Below are 19747 nucleotides of genomic sequence, written 5' to 3'. Positions count from 1 at the left end.
TCAGATCATAAATTATTTCTTTCCACCTCTTTCTCCCTACTGGAGCCTGGGCTCTGCACCCTAGATCCCTACTGCCCTCAAACCCAGCATGACCCTTGGCCCTAATGCCCAGATGAATGGATAAACTGATGCCCTTTTCAAAAGATTCAACTGGTGAGTGGATAAGCAAACTGTAGCATATCAGCCAAATGGAATTTGACTCAGCACACAAGGATGAATTTCAAATGCATTATGCTGTTAGAGGCTACACTCAAAAGACTACATTTATATGACATTTTGGAAAAGGGACAGAAAATAAATCAGCGGTTGCCGGGGAATGGGGCTGGGAAAGAGTTTGTCTCCAAAGGGGCCCAGGGGAATTTGGGAACGGTTGAAAAAAATTGTTCCATATTTCAATTATGGTATTGGTTACACAATTGTATGTGTTTGTCAAAAGTGTTCACAACAAAGCATAGATTTTACTTTAAGTAAAATATTTACTCAGTGTGACTAAAAAGCATAAAAGCAGGTTTTCAATTAATAAAGTTCTTTTATTCTGATAAATCAGAGCAGACCAACTGAGTCAGTCAGCCTGATTCTTCTACAAGAATACAAGGAGTCCTTTAGCAGTAGATTCCCTCCTCTGGGCACCCTTGAGCAGCAGCCAGAACTATTCCTGTTCACAGCAGGTGCCTGGTCAGCAGGCATTGAGTTGAATTCAGCCATCATTGAACTGTTGCTTCTTTGGGAGTGGGAATATCCAGCAAATTTCACAGCTTTTAAGGTTTTTGTTTGTTTGTTTATGAATCAAGAGTAAGCATCTGTTTTTAAGAAAAGTACAGTGAGACTTAAAGAAACTTGAAGCAAAGCATATAGGACCTCAGCATGTTGTCTCTATATGCAAAGATATTTGACAACAGTGATGCTATTTGTTGCCAGAAACCCCGCTGCCTATAAGAACATTTCATTATAATACTGTACCCAACCTTTGTCTACCAGCCTTTTGTGAGTAGTCTAAAGGGCAGTTTGTATGCTGGTATTCCTCATGCAAATGAGGTCATTATCCTTTTAAAGGTATAAAGTCTCCTGTATGTGATGGAGCTTTCTAAGAAACAGGCTTGACCTTTCTTTCCCCTATTTCGGGTGCCTGCAGAGCCTGCACTCATTAGCTAGAATTTGACTCCATGACATTTTTACTTAATTTTCTTTTTCCTCTATGTTGGACACATGGGGCAACAATTTATGTTCTTTCTTGACCCGAGATGCTCTCAAATCTCTTTCCAGCTGTGGCATTTTTCATTCAGTCACATCAGGATATAGTGATCCTTCTTTCCCCTCTGCAATTCCCAACTGTTAATTGTTTCATTTTAGAGAAGGGACTAGACACAGTCCTATGGACTTAGCACCATTTAATTAGCATTAACCAGAACAGTGGAAAGAAAAGCAATTTCCTCTGGAGTGGAAACATATTCTTTATGAGGTAGTAGAGGAAACGAATAATAATAGTTTTTAAAGGCCTTAATTTTTTTATGTGCTGTGATTGATGATGGATTTAAAAGCAGTACTTCCCTCTATTAGTATTGATGATGATGATGACAATAATAATAATTACAAATAACAAATAATAATTGGGATTCAAACCCAGATCTTTCTGATTACAAAGCCCATACTGTTAATTATTATGCTAAGAAATCCCTGTGATAACTACTACCAGTATGGCAAGAACTGTGCTAATCACCTTGTGTCCTCCTCACATCCTACCTAACAAGGTGAGCTTCACTAAGCCAGTTTGAGAGAGAGGGACACTGAGGTTCAGAGAGGGGAAGTAACACATCCAAGGTCACCCATTTGCTGTGACTGGGATCAGAGCCCAGATATGCTCTGACACTAAGTCCGTGCTTATCACCACTGCCTGCACCACTCTGCCTATAGAGTAATGAGACACTAGCAAAGACATCTCTGGAAGTGTCAAGGACATTGCTAGTTACTTTTTAAAATGCGCAAATTGTGAGCCACGTTATGAGTCTGATGGGCTTTGGGCTTTGCTTCTGAACTTGAAATACTATATTTACAGATTATTAGGACTTAAAATGTAGAACCTTAGAACTGCAGGCTAGCAATATCAGTTTTAAAGACATTGCTTCATTTATTCAACCATGGACATTAATTGATTGCTTAATGTGTGCATAAACCCAGAGAAGATATACTCTCTATCCTTCAGCAATCTGCTAATGTCAGGTGTGAATGCATAAAGGGGTAAAGGGTGTCAGTATAGCATGATACATTTTATGATACGAGTGTGCCCAGGAGCTTATCAGAACATAGAAGAGGGCAGTTAATGTCAGGTGGGGGTGGGCTTATCACTGAAGGCTTCCCAGAACAGGTGATACTGTGCTGAGTTGTGGGATGGGAAGCAGAAGGGAAGGTTTGTGTGAAGGGCAGGGAGGCATATATCAGTAATGACTGGATCGAAAAGTATGTTGAGGGGAATGTTAATATGAGGGTCTTTGGCAACTTCTTAATATGGAGGTGGACAGATATAATAACTCGTCTTACAGCTCTCTTCCTTTAGTTACTTTAGTTACATAGAGTTCCATTTTGTATCTGTTTCATCCTAGGAGCCTTCCTGGCAGAAGACATTGCTACTACTGTAACAGTTATTCTGCGGCAGCTACAGAGCTCAGTTGCCTGAGAGGGAAACAAAGGATTGATTGCTCAGGTGTTAACTGTAACTCTCCAGGTTCATGAACAGATCCTAAACTTCTTGAGCAGAATTTTTAGCCCTGCCATCATAACTCCTACTGTCCTGCTGCTTGCCTCTGGTTAAAAAGAAAAATAAAAGAAGGCAAATAAGGATCTGTTTCCTTCTGAGAAACAATGAATGAATACTTGTGAACTTCCTTAATTTTCATACTAGAACATAGGCCTTGTCACCTGCATGCCTGACATTTAACAAGCGTAGGGATCTCTCCTTGAATGTTTGTGATTATATTATAAATGCTTGAAAGTATTGAACATAATTCTGTGACCTAGCACGTATAATTATTATAAATAAACCTATACTAAATAAAAGAGAATATTACATGACTCTTAAGGCACGTCAGTCAGTAGTGCCTGCTACATGATCATGCTGATAAATCTTTCCCATTTGATTTTCCATCACTTTGAAGATTTATGAATTTCTTTTACTTTCTAAAGTCTTTTTTTCCTCCAGAGATTTGATAAGCACTCACTTCTGTTTCCTTCTAGTTTTTCCATGGCTTGTTATTTTAACTTTTTACTCATCAGGTATTTTATATATATTTATATATTTGTATAACATAGGAGATAAGCTTCTAAATTGTGTTCCCCCCAAGTAGCTAAATGTTACTAATTGTTAATCATTTGTTAAATTATGTTTCCCTGCTGCATTGATTTATGATACCTATTCTATCATATTTAAAATTCATACATAGAGTAGATTTCTATGTTATCAGCTCTATCCTATTGATCTCTTTTGTCTTACACAACCACCACTTACTTTTTTTTTATAAATTTATTTGTATTTATTTTTGGCTGCGTTGGATCTTCGTTGCTGCGCGCGGGCTTTCTCTAGTTGCGGCCAGCGGGGGCTGCTCTTAGTTGCGGTGTGCGGGCTTCTCATTGCCGTGGCTTCTCTTGTTGCAGAGCACAGGCTCTAGGTGTGCAGGCTTCAGTAGTTGTGGTGTGCGGGCTCAGTAGTTGTGGCTCGTGGGCTCTAGAGCACAGGCTCAGTAGTTGTGGCACACAGGCTTAGTTGCTCTGCGGCACATGGGATCTTCCCGGACCTGGGCTCGAACCCGTGTCCCCTGCATTGGCAGGTGGATTCTTAACCACTGCACCACCAGGGAAGTCCCACCACTTACTTTTTTTTTTTAATTTATTTATTTTATTTTTGCTCTGTTGGGTCTTCGTTTCTGTGCGAGGGCTTTCTCTAGTTGTGGCAAGTGGGGCCCAACTCTTCATCGCGATGCACGGGCCTCTCACTATTGCGGCCTCTGTTGTTGCGGAGCACAGGCTCCAGACACTCAGGCTCAGTAGTTGTGGCTCACGGGCCCAGTTGCTCCGCGGAATGTGGGATCCTCCCAGACCAGGGCTCGAACCCATGTCCCCTGCATTAGCAGGCAGATTCTCAACCGCTGTGCCACCAGGGAAGCCCCCCACCACTTACTTTTAAGTATCATAGTTTTGGGCTTCCCTGGTGGCGCAGCGGTTGAGAGTCTGCCTGCCAATGCAGGGGACACGGGTTTGTGCTCCGGTCCGGGAAGATGCCACATGCCACAGAGCGGCTGGGCCCATGAGCCATGGATGTGCTCCACAACGGGAGAAGCCACAATGGTGAGAGGCCCGCGTACCGCAAAAAAAAAAAAAAAAAAAAATCATAGTTTTATAGAATATTTTGATATCGACTAGGGCTAAATTTCTTCATTAACTCTCCTTTCAAACTCTTCCATTCTTATCAGAGTATTTTCTATTTTTCTTACAGAAGGCCTTTGGCATAATTCCACAAGCCCAACAAGAGGCTGTTCGAATATTGTGGTAGATGTTTTCATAAGATTAAAAATAAATTTATATAACTCACCTGGGCCTATTGAGAACAGATCAGATTAGATAATCTTTGTTCATCTACTCTAGACTTTGTTTCCTTCTTGAGTATATTTGATATTTCTTCTTCCCTTTATTTATTTATTTAGTTTGAATATAGATACTCCTCTTCTAGAAAAGGTAGAAGCAAAACTACAGTTGAATAGTTTAGCTTTTTCTGCTTTGTTAGCATTAAACTCTTTTTTCCATGGTGCAGGCCTATCTCTTCCTCATTCTTGCCACATATGACACACAGCTAAACGGCATTTTGTTTTTTCCAGCTTTTTAAAAGCTTCGGCTTTCTCCTCCTGTTAGCCTTCTTAAGGTGGTTCTCACTGGCCAGGCCACTATTTGCTGTTTCCCTGACTCTGCTGCTCCTTCTGTAGCTGCATTCTCTTTCTGAGTATAAGCCTAACAGAGTTCCCTGGGCAGTTACATCAGTTTCTCTAGGTACTACCCCTTCTTCTCCCTAATTAGGGTAACTTGTTATTGTGCTGTCACTCTGGCTTGTGAGACCTTTTTATTCCTCTTAGAGCCTTTTTTTTTTTTTAAACATCTTTATTGGAGTATAATTGCTTTACAATGTTGTATTAGTTTCTGCTGTATAACAAAGTGAATCAGCTATACATATACATATATCCCCATATCTCCTCCCTCTTGCATCTCCCTCCCACACTCCCTATCCCACCCCTCTAGGTGGTCACAAAGCACTGAGCTGATCTCCCTGTGCTATGCGGCTGCTTCCCAATAGCTATCTATTTTACATTTGGTAGTGTATATGTGTCCATGCCACCCTCTCACTTCTTCCCAGCTTACCCTTCCCACTCCCCGTGTCCTCAAGTCCATTCTCTACATCTGTGTCTTTATTCCTGTCCTGTCCCTAGGTTCTTCAGAACTTTTTTTTTTTGATTCCATATACATGTGTTAGCATACGGTATTTGTTTTTCTCTTTCTGACTTACTTCACTCTGTATAACAGACCCTAGGTCCATCCACCTCACTACAAATAACTCAATTTCGTTTCTTTTTATGTCTGAGTAATATTCCATTGTATATATGTGCCACATCTTCTTTTTAAGAGTCTGGTCATATACTTATAAAATATTTTCCCAGAACTTTCTGAACTGCCTGATCAGCATATCTAAATACATTTTATGTTTCTTCTCTTGGCTGCTGTAATCTTTGGGATGATATATTCACAGCCTCCCAAGTTCCCATCATTGCTCCTCACTAATGTTTTTCTGGTCATATGTGAGTGAAAAATTGAAATTTCTGTCTTTTTTTCTCTAGTTATCTAAAAGATGCTTTTGTAAGTGTCTCAACAAGAATTTGTTTAATGCTCTTGTTTCTGAAGAGCTATGGGACTTTCCCGACTCTAGACATCTCCACGTATAACAAAAATGTGAACAGTGTGATTAATTTGAACAGTGCTTGCATGAAGGGAGTATCTGGTACAACAGTGGCTTGGAGAGACTGGGATCAATGGAGAAGCAAAAAGAAATGACCAACCTCAGGGTGTAAGTATTAGGTAGTGGAATGGGGGGAAGGCAGGTACACATCTGCAGGTGTAATTTTACAGGCACAGAGATATCTGGGCCAGGATAGTGTGTAAATGATCTATTGTAATTTCTCACCTACCTGTGTCATGGACAATTTGTTGGAGTCACTCTTGCTAACTGTCCTGACAGTGCACCAATGATCAAGAGCCTACAAAATTATAATTATAAAGAAATTTGTAGGTAGTCTTACAAGTTTTCTATAATTAAATAAAATCAGGCTATACAAAATGTTTCCTCTTTCCTGTATCCTATTCTTTGCTTTTCAAAACACTCTTCATCCTTCAAGATTCTGTTCAGTGATCCCTCCTTGATGAAGCTTTCCCTGATAGACCCAGGCAGTCTTAGTTGCCCTTTCCTTTGTGTTTCCATCACTGCATCTTGTATTATGATTATTTATGGGTCTCTCATCCTCATTTTGACTTTGAACCCTCAACAACAGATACTATTCCTTGTTATTTTTCTATTTCTAATATATACTATATTACAATACATATATATTACTATATAGTAGGTTCTAGATATATTAGTAAAACATAATATTAATCAACTATATGCTTGAAGGTATTAGGCCTGCTTGACTTACATGAGCTGATTTAAGAAAGACACAAAAATGTCTTAATTTAAATGCTTGCTTTTAGAACTGTCACCTCCAAATAGAAATTACAGAGTAGTGTTTGGGACTCAATATAAAAAACTATTTCTAATAATTTGAGATATTTACGAATATAGTAAACTGATTTGTGAATAGTTATCATTCCACTAATGAAAGCTCTCACGGAACAGAGGATTATTTATGTGTATCTATTATGTGTGTGTATGGATGAATGATAGGATGTTAAAGTGGATATGGTTTCTTATCCACAGAATACCTTAAAACTGATGAGTATTTGTATTTATGTGGGGAGAGTGATATTCAGAAGCTATTTTCAATATTCCAGAGGTTAAGAAAAAAACAAATTTATCTACAACAAATCTTAATTTTTAAAAGCTTCATAATATTTTGCTTTGGGCCAGACTTATCAGTTGAATGACACTGGTTATCATGTAGACACAAAACTCGAATTGGGTGTTAGTTATCATTACCTTTGATTTTTGTAAAAACTTTAAAACCAGTTATTGTTACTAACTCCAATTTGTTTGGAGGGAGAAGGATTTCAAAAAATGGAGTATATGCAGAAAGCGTGTTAAAAGAATTTTTGATTATGAACTGAATTAATTTCATTTTATACATTATTTCATGGACTTTTTTTCCTCAGTATTTTTTGCATCTCTGAGATAAGGATGCACCTTACAATAGTGGTGTGTTGTATTTAATTGCAGTGTTTTTTAAGTCTTTGCTAGTAATTCATAAAATAAAGATGCAGCTTTATAATCCACAGAATTTTGATGGTCAGAGAATTTGATGATTAGATTCAGAGTCGATGAGAGAATTTGTATGGTTCAGCTGTCAGGCTGTCTGAATCAAGATCCTGCGTTACCTAGGGCAGCTCCTTAATTTTTCTGAGACAGTTTTCTCATCTATAAAGTGGGGACAATAGTATCTACTTCATAGAGTCCTTGTGAAAAATTGAATGAGATGATACTTGAAATGTGTTAAGCTTTTCTTCTTCTTATACCTGTTCCAACTTGGTAATGCCAGAAAGAGTTAACACTTCTCCCAAATTGCCAAAATTACCAGTAAAAGTAAATTACTAAGAATCTTGGAAGATAGGACATTATTTGATTTTATTATGCAAATATTTTTGACCTCCAGAGATTATTTATTTTGCTTTGGAAGCCTGATTTCTTCTGTACTGCTAACCAAACAGTTTATTCCATTTTGTGCAACAATTTATCATGAACCTTAAAAGAAGTACTGATTATCTTAGAGTTTTTGGCTCAATTACCTGTTTTAAATGCTCAGTGACTAAGGAAAGCATGTTATTTTCTCCTCTCCTGCACCGTGGAGTATAACAATAGACTGTGAACAAAGCAAATCAAAGATACACAGGTACCAGTGTAAGGGGCCCATTGTGTTTAGTTTGTAGCCCTGTCATATGGTTTTAATTTAGGTCACCTGATTGATTATGACATACTGACAGATAGCACATTGTTCTCTCTTGGAATCTCTAGACACTTTAGTATTTCTATTCTTATCTGTCCATTTTGCTTCCAAACCTTAAGTGAAATGGAATTACAGCATTCACTTTGTTTTCCTGTGCTAAGTGATTATCTCTGAAGTGCAATTTTGTGATTAGGCAAGATGGCATGCATACACTCAGCTAATGCTGATTTCCCCCAGGGTGCAGAAACAGGTAAATTCATAATGAATGGCTGTTGTGCTTTGATTTCAAATGCATGTGAAACCTCACCACACTTGGTAGTTTTATTTTTAAAAATGTATTTAATTATTCTAAAATTAACAGGAGAATATTAAAATTGAACTTTAGAAAATGGCATTTAAACATAAGTCAAGGGTGCTAACTGCTTATGAATGTTAATCCCTTTCAGAAGGTGAAAAAACAAACGTACCTGACATAAACTGGATTTGGGGGGGGGGGTCATTGAAAATCTTCTTTTTAATTATTTATATTCTTTCTGATTAATTCAAAAAATATCTGAACACATCTAGGTATTAGTATTGTCAAATTTTAATATTCCTTATTTTGAAAACTACCTTAATTATTCAACTAATTGCTATCATGGTATTGTCACCATTGTTTGGGTGACATTTGGCAGGGGTGGGAGATGGGGGGAGAGGCAGGGGAGAAGTTAGGAGTTAATGGTTGGCGCAAAGTATTTTCTTTAATTATTTTCTTTGATGTTTTAAAAACAAATTTGTCCATGACTGTGAGAGACCAATTTTAAAGAAGATTTAGCATTTACAAAATTAGACACACTTTGACCAAATTATAAAAGTAGTTGATTGGAACCCAAACCATACTTTTTTACTGATTTACTTAGAATAAGCGTTGACTGTAATATTGTGAAACTTGAAGTGAGAAACATAATAATACAATTTCCCAATCTTATTTCAATTGAAATCCTTTTTGTAAGGAACCTTGACACTCATCAGAACTCCTTGTAGGCAATGCTAGAGCAACTTACTTGGCTGCACTTCTTTGATTAGCTCCTTCTTCCCACACTTTAATCTCTTAGTGTAGTGTCTGGTATACAGTAATAGCTCAATAAATCTTAACCTTATTATTATTCTCATTATCTTTCCATTGAGTAAAACTAGTACCTTTAATAAGTTGATGGATGATTTCCAATAGTAAAGCATATTAATTTGGAATAAAGTACTTTTATTCAAGGGAAAACTGACCCATTAAAAATTTTAATCTCTTTTTATGGTCCAGATATACGTCTGTGAACTATCAGTAATATCCTTTCTGGTTGAAGTGATTCACTTTCCTGCATGTTCTGTTGTCACTTGCCCTGAGGGATGTGATACCCTCAAAGTTGTCCTCATAATTTTGGACACCTATCTAGCAGAGATGAATCGCCTACAGTTTCAGCGTTCACTCTGTCACACCTTGCATACTTACCAAGGTAAGCACTTCATAAGTATACTCCACAGGTGATTCATTAGCCCATACCTGCTATCCAAGACACCATCAGGAAAACTGCAGATGTTTATTTCCCTCACCATGGGGCTGTTGGATATAACTCTTTGGGCAGAGTTAGGAAAGGTAAGATGTAACACTGGTATGATGAAAAGGACAGTGGATTGGGGACAAAACACTTGTGGGTTGTAGTCTTAGTTCTGTTTAGTAACTTAGGCCAAATTTTGTAGCTTCTTTGAACCTTAGAAGTTATTTTATAGTTATTGTGGAGTTTTTTTGTTTGTTTTTATCTGCCTTTCTGCTGGTCTGGTAGGCTCTGTAAAGATGTCTTACTTATCTTTACATCTCTGTCCCTGGAATGGTGCCATTGACAATATTGAAAAGGTGTTTAACAAATGTGTGTTGAAAAAGTAAGGCAAGAAGACAAACAGGAGGAAGAGAAGGGAAGGCAGAATAGAAGGATGTATTTAAGGCCTAAATTTTCCCCCAAATTCTCTTTGCATAAAACCTTACGAAATCAAGTGCATATGGTTCTATTCTAAGTTAATGGAAGTTTACACTTTAAGGGTTAGGAGAAGTCACCATTGGTCAGACCTTCTCTTTTTATGTATGGGAAACTGAGGCTCGTGATGATTAAGTGAGTTGTCAGTAAGGTAATGACAAAGCCTCATCCAGCTCTTCTCACTCGTAGGTCAGCACTCCCTGGACTATTACGGGCAGCCTTAATATCGGGCTATATGTGTAAATAGATCCAGAAAGATATAGCCCTACACACTAGAATTTGGGGAAAAGGGGTGGTCTTTCACTTTCATTTATCTGTACCTTTCTATTTCTTGATTTAAGCAACACCAAAAAACCGTGAGCTATTTTTATAACATAATAAAAATATCATGTGGAAAAGTATAATTTTTAAAACATAATGAATTTCAATACTCTGTACGAATACCATATGGGATAAATAACAATAAGCATAACAAAAAGTACCCTATAGCATGAATATGATTTGCTAAAGTATATTTATCAGAGTGGGCTGAAATTCACCAGTGTGTGTATTAAATCCCTCTGTTTGGCATATTGATGAAGAGGCTGCTTGTTATTTTTAGGTCAGGATTTAAATGCTTGGTTATATTGCCTAAGAGTTCAAACAACTGTATCTCCCCAAAAGAGGCTGCCCAGATTTCTTCCAGTTGGGCCCCACCCTTCTAATGTACTTCTTCAAGGTCATATTCAAGTACACTGTCTTCTGATCTGTCTAAATTCCATTCATCAAGTGTTTCCTTTCCATTAATATTTCTGAATACCTCTCTGGCTCATTTAGGTAAGAGAAAAAGCAAAGTGTTTTAAAGCAACATCCGTATTTATAGATTGAATTGAGTTATTCTTTCATTCATTCTTTGTTCTAGCGTTTTGGCTATTTTTGAAGTGGCCTGAGACCTTGATAAGCAGGAAGACAAGAAAGAGGTTCCTTTGCCACCACTTATAAAGCTGTGGTTGAGAAGAATGGAGTGGAATGGCTAAAAGTCAAGCAGTGTTGCATCTTATCTTTCCTGACTTTGCCCAGTTATACTCATACTTGCATGTTAAGTATCTTGCATACTAATTATCTACAGATGAGCGTATTTATTCAACTTATTTTTCAATGTTATTATTTTCACAGCTTCCGCCACCTTTGAAGACTTTCAGATTCGTCCCCACACTCTCTTTGTTCATTCGTACAGAGCTCCAGCTTTCTGTGATCACTGTGGAGAAATGCTATGGGGGCTGGTGCGTCAAGGCCTTAAATGTGAAGGTAAGGTATTCCTTCCCCAGCCAAGTGGAACGCATGCTGGAGTTAGCTACTTATGTCGTGCCCTCTTCTGCAATGCCTTCTTTCCTTCAGATACCTTCCAGGGATCTGGGTACTGCATGGATTCTGTTCGGTTCATTTCCTATCTTCAACATGTTAGCCCTGATCTGGGAAGCCAGATTCTCCTATCTTTTCCCCTATATTTCTCTCCCATAAGGTGTTGTTTATTTTGCTAACAGGCTAAACATATAATTTGCATCTTAAGCCAGAACTTGGAATAGTAGGCATTCAATAAATGTTCGCTGAAAGGAGCTGAGATTCAGGGGGTTAATCAAACCATCCAAGGTCACTCAGCTGTTGAGTGGCAGGCTGGAACGTGTACCCAGTTTCTACACCAAGATCATAGTTCTATCATCCTCCATGGACAGAAATCCTTGAAGTGCATAATTCAGGTTTATAGGATACCATGATATAATCTTAAAAACGGACCAAGGGCTTCCCTGGTGGCGCAGTGGTTGAGAGTCCGCCTGCCGATGCAGGGGACGCGGGTTCGTGCCCCGGTCCGGGAAGATCCCACATGCCGCGGAGTGGCTGGGCCCGTGAGCCATGGCCACTGAGCCTGCGCGTCCTAAGCCTGTGCTCCGCAACGGGAGAGGCCACAACAGTGAGAGGCCCGTGTACCGCAAAAAAAAAATAAAATAAAATAAAATAAAAAAAAAAAAAAACGGACCAAATCATACCTTGCTCCTTTTTGATGAAGGGTGGGGCGGGGAGGGATAGAGCTGTTTGAACTTTGACCAAAAACCCCAAGCTTTTGTGATGAAATCTGTAAATAAAATAACCATAATTTCTGAATTTCTGTCTGTAAGAAGGGAAGTTAAGAGACAGTGATCTGGAAGAAAGTCTACCTAAAGTGTAGTTTTATGAAAATTTGCCTGGCCTGCTATGTGACACATGGGGAAATTCTGAACAGTAAAATTATGTGATAGAACTATGAACAGTGGAAATATTGAGAGGAAAATGGTGCTTTTTCCTAATTATCTACCATGTAGAAACTAGCATGCGTAGTATTTTACATATTTTCTCAACAATTCTGCAAGGTAGTTATTATCCTCATTTTACAGACAGGAAAACTGAGGTGAAGTAGTTTTTCCAAGGCCATGTAGACAAACAAGTTGTGGAGCCATGATTCAAATCAGTGCAAGTCAAAAGTTGTGAAGCGTTATGATTAATTTTCCCTTGCAATAGAACTTGAGGCAGCTAAAAATAGGTCATCTCATTGGAGTTTTATTGCTAGATCCGTCAAAGCCCAAGTCCCTTATGTTAGAAAACATTTTTTTAAATGATAACCAGGGTAGTTGCTGGGCTCATCCAATAAAATCAGATGTCAAAACCCAGCTTATTGACAAATTGGGAAAATAGGAGAAGCTCAAAAGAAAATTTAAATTTTCGAACAGCCGCAGGAAAAATGGAAGCAGTACTGTTTCTAAAAATTCATAATTTACAACTTATACTAAAGTAGCTTTTAATTTATAGTTGAACAAAAGTCATTTTTACTTTCTCCTTCCAGGATGTGGGCTGAATTACCACAAGAGATGTGCATTTAAAATCCCCAACAATTGCAGTGGCGTGAGGCGGAGAAGGCTCTCAAATGTTTCCCTTACTGGGCTCAGCACTGTCCGCACAGCATCTGCCGAGCTTTCCACCAGTGCGCCCGATGAGCCCCTTCTGGTATGGCCTCCTGTTTATCCATTTGCCCGTTTACATGAGAAATCTGTAGGACGATGTGGTCACAGTGGTAATCAATCCAAGACAGCGCCCTGGGAGAGAGGACACAGCCAGGGTGTTAATGACTGTGTTTCTTCAGGGCCTGTGCTGTAGATTGGTCAGTGCTTCAACAAATATCCAACAGCTTCGAGTTTGCTTTTATCTGTGAGCTTAGAGCAATTTTAAAATCTGTGAGGTTTCATCATGGTCATGGAGCCAGAGCAGCACAGACTAATACATGAATGTGACAAAACATAGTTTGTCAAAATTTGGAAACCAGAGATAAAAGATTTTCTTCTCTGATGATTATTAGAGTATTTCGTGGCATGGTTGACTGTTTATTCTGGGAGAAAATCTGAACTTCACTCATATGAAAAGATGAAAGTCTTTAATTGTTTGGCATTAAAGGCATACATGCTGATGTCAAAGTGACACTGGTTGACAAATGCCATGGGAAAAATAGCATTTAATACTTTAAGTATTTCCATTGGCTCTAAAATATATATCTGTGGATGTGGCTTAAATATTTTTCTTTAAGAAAGTTAAATTTTGATTTTCCAAACATTGAAAGCAAAGTAAAAACTGTGGTAATTATGTGCACTATTTAAAATAAGAACATTATCCTGAAATAAGCTAATTGTGTGAGCTTAAGTTTCCTATTTTTACTCCCTCTGCTAGTGGATATTACAAAAACTCTTTATAATCCAATAATTACAAAAGTCAATTAAAGAGAAAAATAAAAATTATGAAACATTTAGGTTAGATAAATCCCTGGGGTGGAGAGGGGCAATGCATTTTGAAGCCATCTCTAAAAAGCTGTATTAATTACTCTGTTGTTCAGAAAATATTTCATTGTGATCTTTAAATCACTTAAATTTTGTTGCAACATAAGCCAGACATATAACTCAAATGAATGCTTATTTTGATAAATAGGAAAAGTCCGTACTTTGTGTTTCTGTGACTTTTGGGTGGGAGTTTGTTGTGTTTTCATGAAGTGAACCTGTTAGGGGAAGTCAGGCACTAAATCCCACCAGTAACTAGAAGAATATATTATATTTTGGTGACTATTCAGAATGCATGTGTGGTTGTATATTACTTTATAAAGTTGTATTAGTTAGAATTAATGATACTCTTACTGAAAGGTGCTTAAGTCAAAATCTATTTACTTTTTCAAATAACTCTCATATTATCTTTCCAACTCTGAGATTTCTTGATTTCGTTTGAATTTTTGTAGGTAGTGATTTTATAAGTTAGCAGTTACTCTTGCTTTTAAGTACCGTCTCTGAGAGTCATACTGTTTACAGAATAGACATTTTTAAACAAGTTTAAGAAATAAAATTATAAGTTAATGTGTATTGGTTTCAGTTTCACCAGGAAAAGATTTTTAAAAGTTAGTTAACATCTCATAAGTAATCTAAAGCTGTAAACTAAAGTTATTCATCATTAGAATAGATTAGAATCTAGGTAATTAATGCTAAAGATTCTTCCTTTAAAACTCAGTTTTTCAAAAAGAATTAATAGGAATATATTTAATTGTTTGCCTGGAGAATTCAGACCAGACTTCCAAGATGAGGTGTTACTTAAGCTGATCTTTACTGTGCTTTTTCATTTATCAGTGGTTTGATTTTCTATATTAGGCTAAGTGTTTGATCTCTTCAAAGTCATACAGGGTAATTTTAAAATGATGGCTTTTGTGCAAAGACTTCATAAGTCAATAGAAAGAGTTGCATGTATATAATCTGTTTTAATGTGTTTCTTAATATATGCTTGATGTATTTAAAATTAATTTTGTGTGAAATTTGAATACTAAAATTAAGAAAAAAAACTTATCTCAGTTTTTAATAATATATACATATATGCACATATGTATGTATACATACACATGTGTGTATATATATATAGGCTTCCAAACATCACATATGTATCATTTAGATTTTATAAATATAAATGAAATTATTATATGCATGCATATTTATAAATGTGAATGCATAATTTATATATAAATTTAATTTAGGTTACTAAAGTCTTTAAGCAGGTTTTTGTGTTTTTCAACCAAATTATTTAATTGCTTTAATTGCTTTATTTAATCAAATTACATAATTATTTAATTATTCGAATTACTTGATTACAAGCTATATTGTACATCAGATGTTGAAATTCATTAGCACTTTATTGCTGAACGGAATTTTTTTTGTAGTAGAATGCTTAAAAATGTTTTAAAAATACATTTTAAAAATCACATTTTAACTATATCTGCCAAGAATGCTTACAAAAGTTTGATCAAATCATATATTTATGAGGTGAGAAAATATTGGGGCCACAGGATACTTTGAAAAATGTTATTATGAACTTTCATAACTTTATATAAAATGCCCTATGGGTAACCTTTAAATGAAAAATGCCTTTGGTAATAGTGTTGGTGACACATTGGCTCTCAAATGCACGTTTTACATTCATCATAGCACTTTTTGCCCCTGTGGGGTGCCTGTATGTCTCTCTTTGCATGCTCGGAGTGCAGCTAATATGTCTCTTTTCATCCCTGTGCAAAACATAAAAGGCCAGTAACTGTAGTTTAAAGGTTATAGTGAATGCCTAGTCAAAGGTAACATTATGGTAATGATAGCAAAACCTTTTAGTCCGTATACAATAAACAATATTTTCCATTTCTGAAAAGGATGATGGTCTATATTAAGATGGCATTGCTAAGTAATGCCATTAGACCACCCATGTTGCAAGTCTGCAATAAGTATAGATTTTCTGCCAAATGTAAGAAAATGATTTTTCTATTCAACATTTGATTGCCTATTTTGACTGGAAAATCACCATTTCACATATGGATTAAAATACTGGTAATTCTATTAATTTACCCATTTCTGGCAAATAAATTGAGTCTTGGATTTCTATACTGCTGCTAACATAGGAAAAAAAGTATAACAACATAGATCTTATGACAAGCTTTGTCTGTCGTCAACTTCGGCACTAAACTGTATCCATTATTCCAACCATGATGCAGTCCTTTTTTGAGAAAATCCAAAATGTAGGCAATTTATGGCATAAGCGCTCTGCAAGGGTGTATATCTTTTTGTACATCATCACCTGTGTTAGAAGGAAACAAGAAAAACTCAGTAGGTACTTAAGGAGGACACACTAATACGTTGTTTCATTATGTATAAATATACTTATTAAGATTATATCAGTTTTATAAACTTTTAGACAATTGCATAGAAGTCAAGATTAAATGATTCTATAATATCTCTGTTTATCATCTAGATCTTTTTAAAAATCATCTCATCTTTTTAAAAATTTGCAGATGTTCTTGTGGTGTTTGGGAAAAGTTAAGGCCATTTGAAATCATGTTATACAAGGCTTAGTCTTAGGCAAAAAAGTTAATAATCTGTTCCAGAACTTCTGCTCCTAGCTATGAAGAAGCTTGTATCAGACCACTCTCCTGTAAGGGACAATTATAAAAGCTGAATACAGTATAACAGAACATAACAAAACAATATTTAAAGGTACCTGGGAGCAACCAAGGCAATCAGGATTTGAGGGACAAATGTCTCAGAAATAAGGAAATCACAGAGAGGTCAATGTACAGGACAGCCCCCAAACAAAGAAGTAGCTGGCTCAAAATGTCAGTAGTGCTGAGTTTGAGAACCCCTGATGTAGAACAAAGCTGGAGAATTTCCAAACATATCATAAAGCCGTAGTTAAGACAATGTGGTATTACACCAGAACAGAAAATAAACCAATGAAACAGAATAGAAGGAGTCCAGAAACTGTGCGCATATACAGGCCAACTAAGTTATGACAACAGTACCACTGCTATGAGAAAAGGATGGTTTTTTTCAACAAATATTTCTGGAACCAATGGGATATCTATATGGAAAATATGAATCTTGACCTTACCTTATACCATATACAAAATAAATCCTAGGTAGATTAGGAGCTTCTAGGAGATAACATACAAGAGTATCTACAGTAATTTGGGTCACGAAAACCTTTTTCAAATAGGACTCAAATCACTGATGACAAAAGAAAAAAATTGGTAAATTGGGCATCATTAAAATTAAATTATTTTCAGCAAAATATACCATTAAAAGGATGGAAAAGCAAGTCACAGAATGGGAAAATATATTTTCAATGTATATAATATGTATATATATCTTGTAAAAGAGTCATATCCAAATGTATAAAGAACATCTATAAAAGTTGAAAAGACAGACAACCTTATTTAAGATACAGGCAAAGTACTTGAATGGCACCTTACAAAAGAAGACAGCCAATAAACATGAAAATGTATTTTACATCGTTATTTATCAGAGTCTAAATTTAAATCTACAATGAGATATCTGTACACCAGAATGTCTAATGTTGGGGGAAAAAAACTGACAGTAACAAGTATTGGTGAAGATATTGAATAACTAGAACTCACATACACTACTACTAGGAATATAAATTGGTTCAGCAACTTTGGAAATCCGGTTGGCAGTTGTCTTCTAAAGCTGAACATATGCATATCATGCGACTCAGCAGTTTTCCTCCTAGGTATATATTCACCAGAAATGTGTATAGACATGCACGGAAAGATACGTACCAGAATTTTTTTAAATTTTTAAAAATATGTACCAGAATTTCTAAAACTTTTTTAGACTTCACTTTTTCAAAGCAGTTTTAGGTTCACAGCAAAACTGAAAGGCAGGCACAGAGATTTCCTATATACCCCTTGCCACCCACACATGCATAACGTCCCCCATTATCACCATCACTTACCAGAGTGGTACTTTTGCTAACACTGGTGAACATATGTTGACATACACATCATAATCACCCAGGCACATCATAACCAACCAAAGTCCATGGTTTGCTTTAGGGTTCACTCATGGTGTTGTACATTCTGTGGATTTGGACAAATGCATAATGACATGTATTCATCATTATGGTATCATGCAGAATATTTTCACTGCTCTAAAAGTCCTCTTAGCTTCATCTATTCTTCCCTCCTCCCCTCCAGCCAATCCCTACCAACTACTGATTTTTTTTTACTGTCTCTATAGTTTTGCCTTTTTCAGAATGTCATATAGTTGGAATCATACAGTATGTACCCTTTCCAGTTTGGCTTCTTTTACTTAGTAGGACATACTTAAGTTTCCTCCATGTCTTTTCATGGCTTGATGGCTCATTTTATTTTAGAGTGGAATAACATTCCATTGTCAAGATGTCCACAGTTCATTTATCCATTCACCTAACAAAGGACATCTTGGTTGCTTCCACGTTTTGCCAGTTATGAGTAAGGCTGCTGTAAGCATCCATGTATAGGTTTTGGTGTAAACATAAGTTTTCAGCTCTTTTGAGTAAGTATCAAGGAGTGCAATTGCTGGATCATATGATAAGATTATGTTTTGTCATAACTGCCAAACTGTCTTCCAAAGTGGCTGCACCATTTTGCATTTCCACAGCAATGAATGAGAGTTCCTGTCGTTGCACATCCTTGTCAGCATTTGGTGTTGTCGTTATTTTGGATTTTGTGTTCTGATAGGTGTGTAGTGGTTTCTCATTGTTTTAGTTTGCATTTCCCTGATGGCATATGATGTGAAACTTCTTTTCACATGCTTATTTGCCATCTGTATATCTTTTTTGGTAAGACGTTTGTTAAGGTTTTTGGCCCATTTGTAAATTGGATTGTTTGTTTTCTTATTGTGGAATTTTAAGAGTTCTTTATATATAGATATATTATTTAATATTTATTTATTTTGGCTGCCCCTGGTCTTAGTTGCAGCATGCAGAATCTTTAGTTGCAGCAGGCGGACTTCCTAGTTGTGGCACGCAAACTCTTAGTTGTGGCATGTGACCTCTTAGTTGAGGCATACATGCAGGATCTAGTTCCCCGACCAGGGATCGATCCCAGGCCCCCTGCATTGTGAGTGTGGAATCTCACCCACTGGACCACCAGGGAAGTCCCAAGAGTTCTTTGTATATTTCAGATAACAATCTTTGTTAGATGTGTCTTTTGCTAATATTTTGCAAATGTTTTCTCCCTGTCTGTGGCTTGTCTTTTAATTCTCTTAACATTGTCTTCTGCAGAGCAGAAGTTTTTAATTTTAATGAAACCCAGCTTATCATTTATTCCTTTCAAGGGTCATGTCTTTGGTTATGTATTTTAAAAAGCACCACCATATCCAGGGTCACCTAGGTTTTCTCCTATGTTATCTTCTAGGATTTTTATAGTGTTGTGTTTTACATTTAGGTCTATGATTCATATAGAGTTAAATTTTTAAATTTAAATTAACTTAATTAACTTGCATTAATTTACTTTTTAATTTAAGTTAATTAAGTTAATTCATTGTAAGTTCTGTGTCTAGATTCATTTGTTTACATGTGAATCACCAGCACCATTTATTGAAGAGACCATCTTTGCTCCATTGTATTGCCTTTGCTCCTTGGTCAAAGGTGAGTTGACTGTATTTATGGGGGCTTATTGGGGTCTCACTGTTTTACTTCATTGATCTATTT

General features: G+C 36.6%; 1 protein-coding gene across 3 annotated transcripts in view; it reads left to right on the top strand.

The window, feature by feature from the left end:
- PRKD1 (protein kinase D1) overlaps positions 1–19747 on the top strand; it is a 335003-nt gene that overhangs the window by 240489 nt on the left and 74767 nt on the right. For 2 of the 3 annotated variants that reach the window (XM_032623527.1, XM_032623528.1), the window contains exons 3-4: positions 11342–11473; positions 13041–13201. In XM_032623527.1, the coding sequence (XP_032479418.1) occupies positions 11342–11473; positions 13041–13201 (293 nt within the window). Of the gene's footprint in view, positions 1–6031; positions 6098–9477; positions 9671–11341; positions 11474–13040; positions 13202–19747 lie in introns of those variants that run through there. The other variant, XM_032623529.1, reaches the window with a different exon arrangement.

This window comes from Phocoena sinus, chromosome 2 (assembly GCF_008692025.1).
Source record: "Phocoena sinus isolate mPhoSin1 chromosome 2, mPhoSin1.pri, whole genome shotgun sequence".
Lineage (NCBI taxonomy): Eukaryota > Metazoa > Chordata > Mammalia > Artiodactyla > Phocoenidae > Phocoena > Phocoena sinus.
Note: the sequence above shows the minus strand (reverse complement) of the source record. Positions and strands in the feature narration are given on the sequence as shown.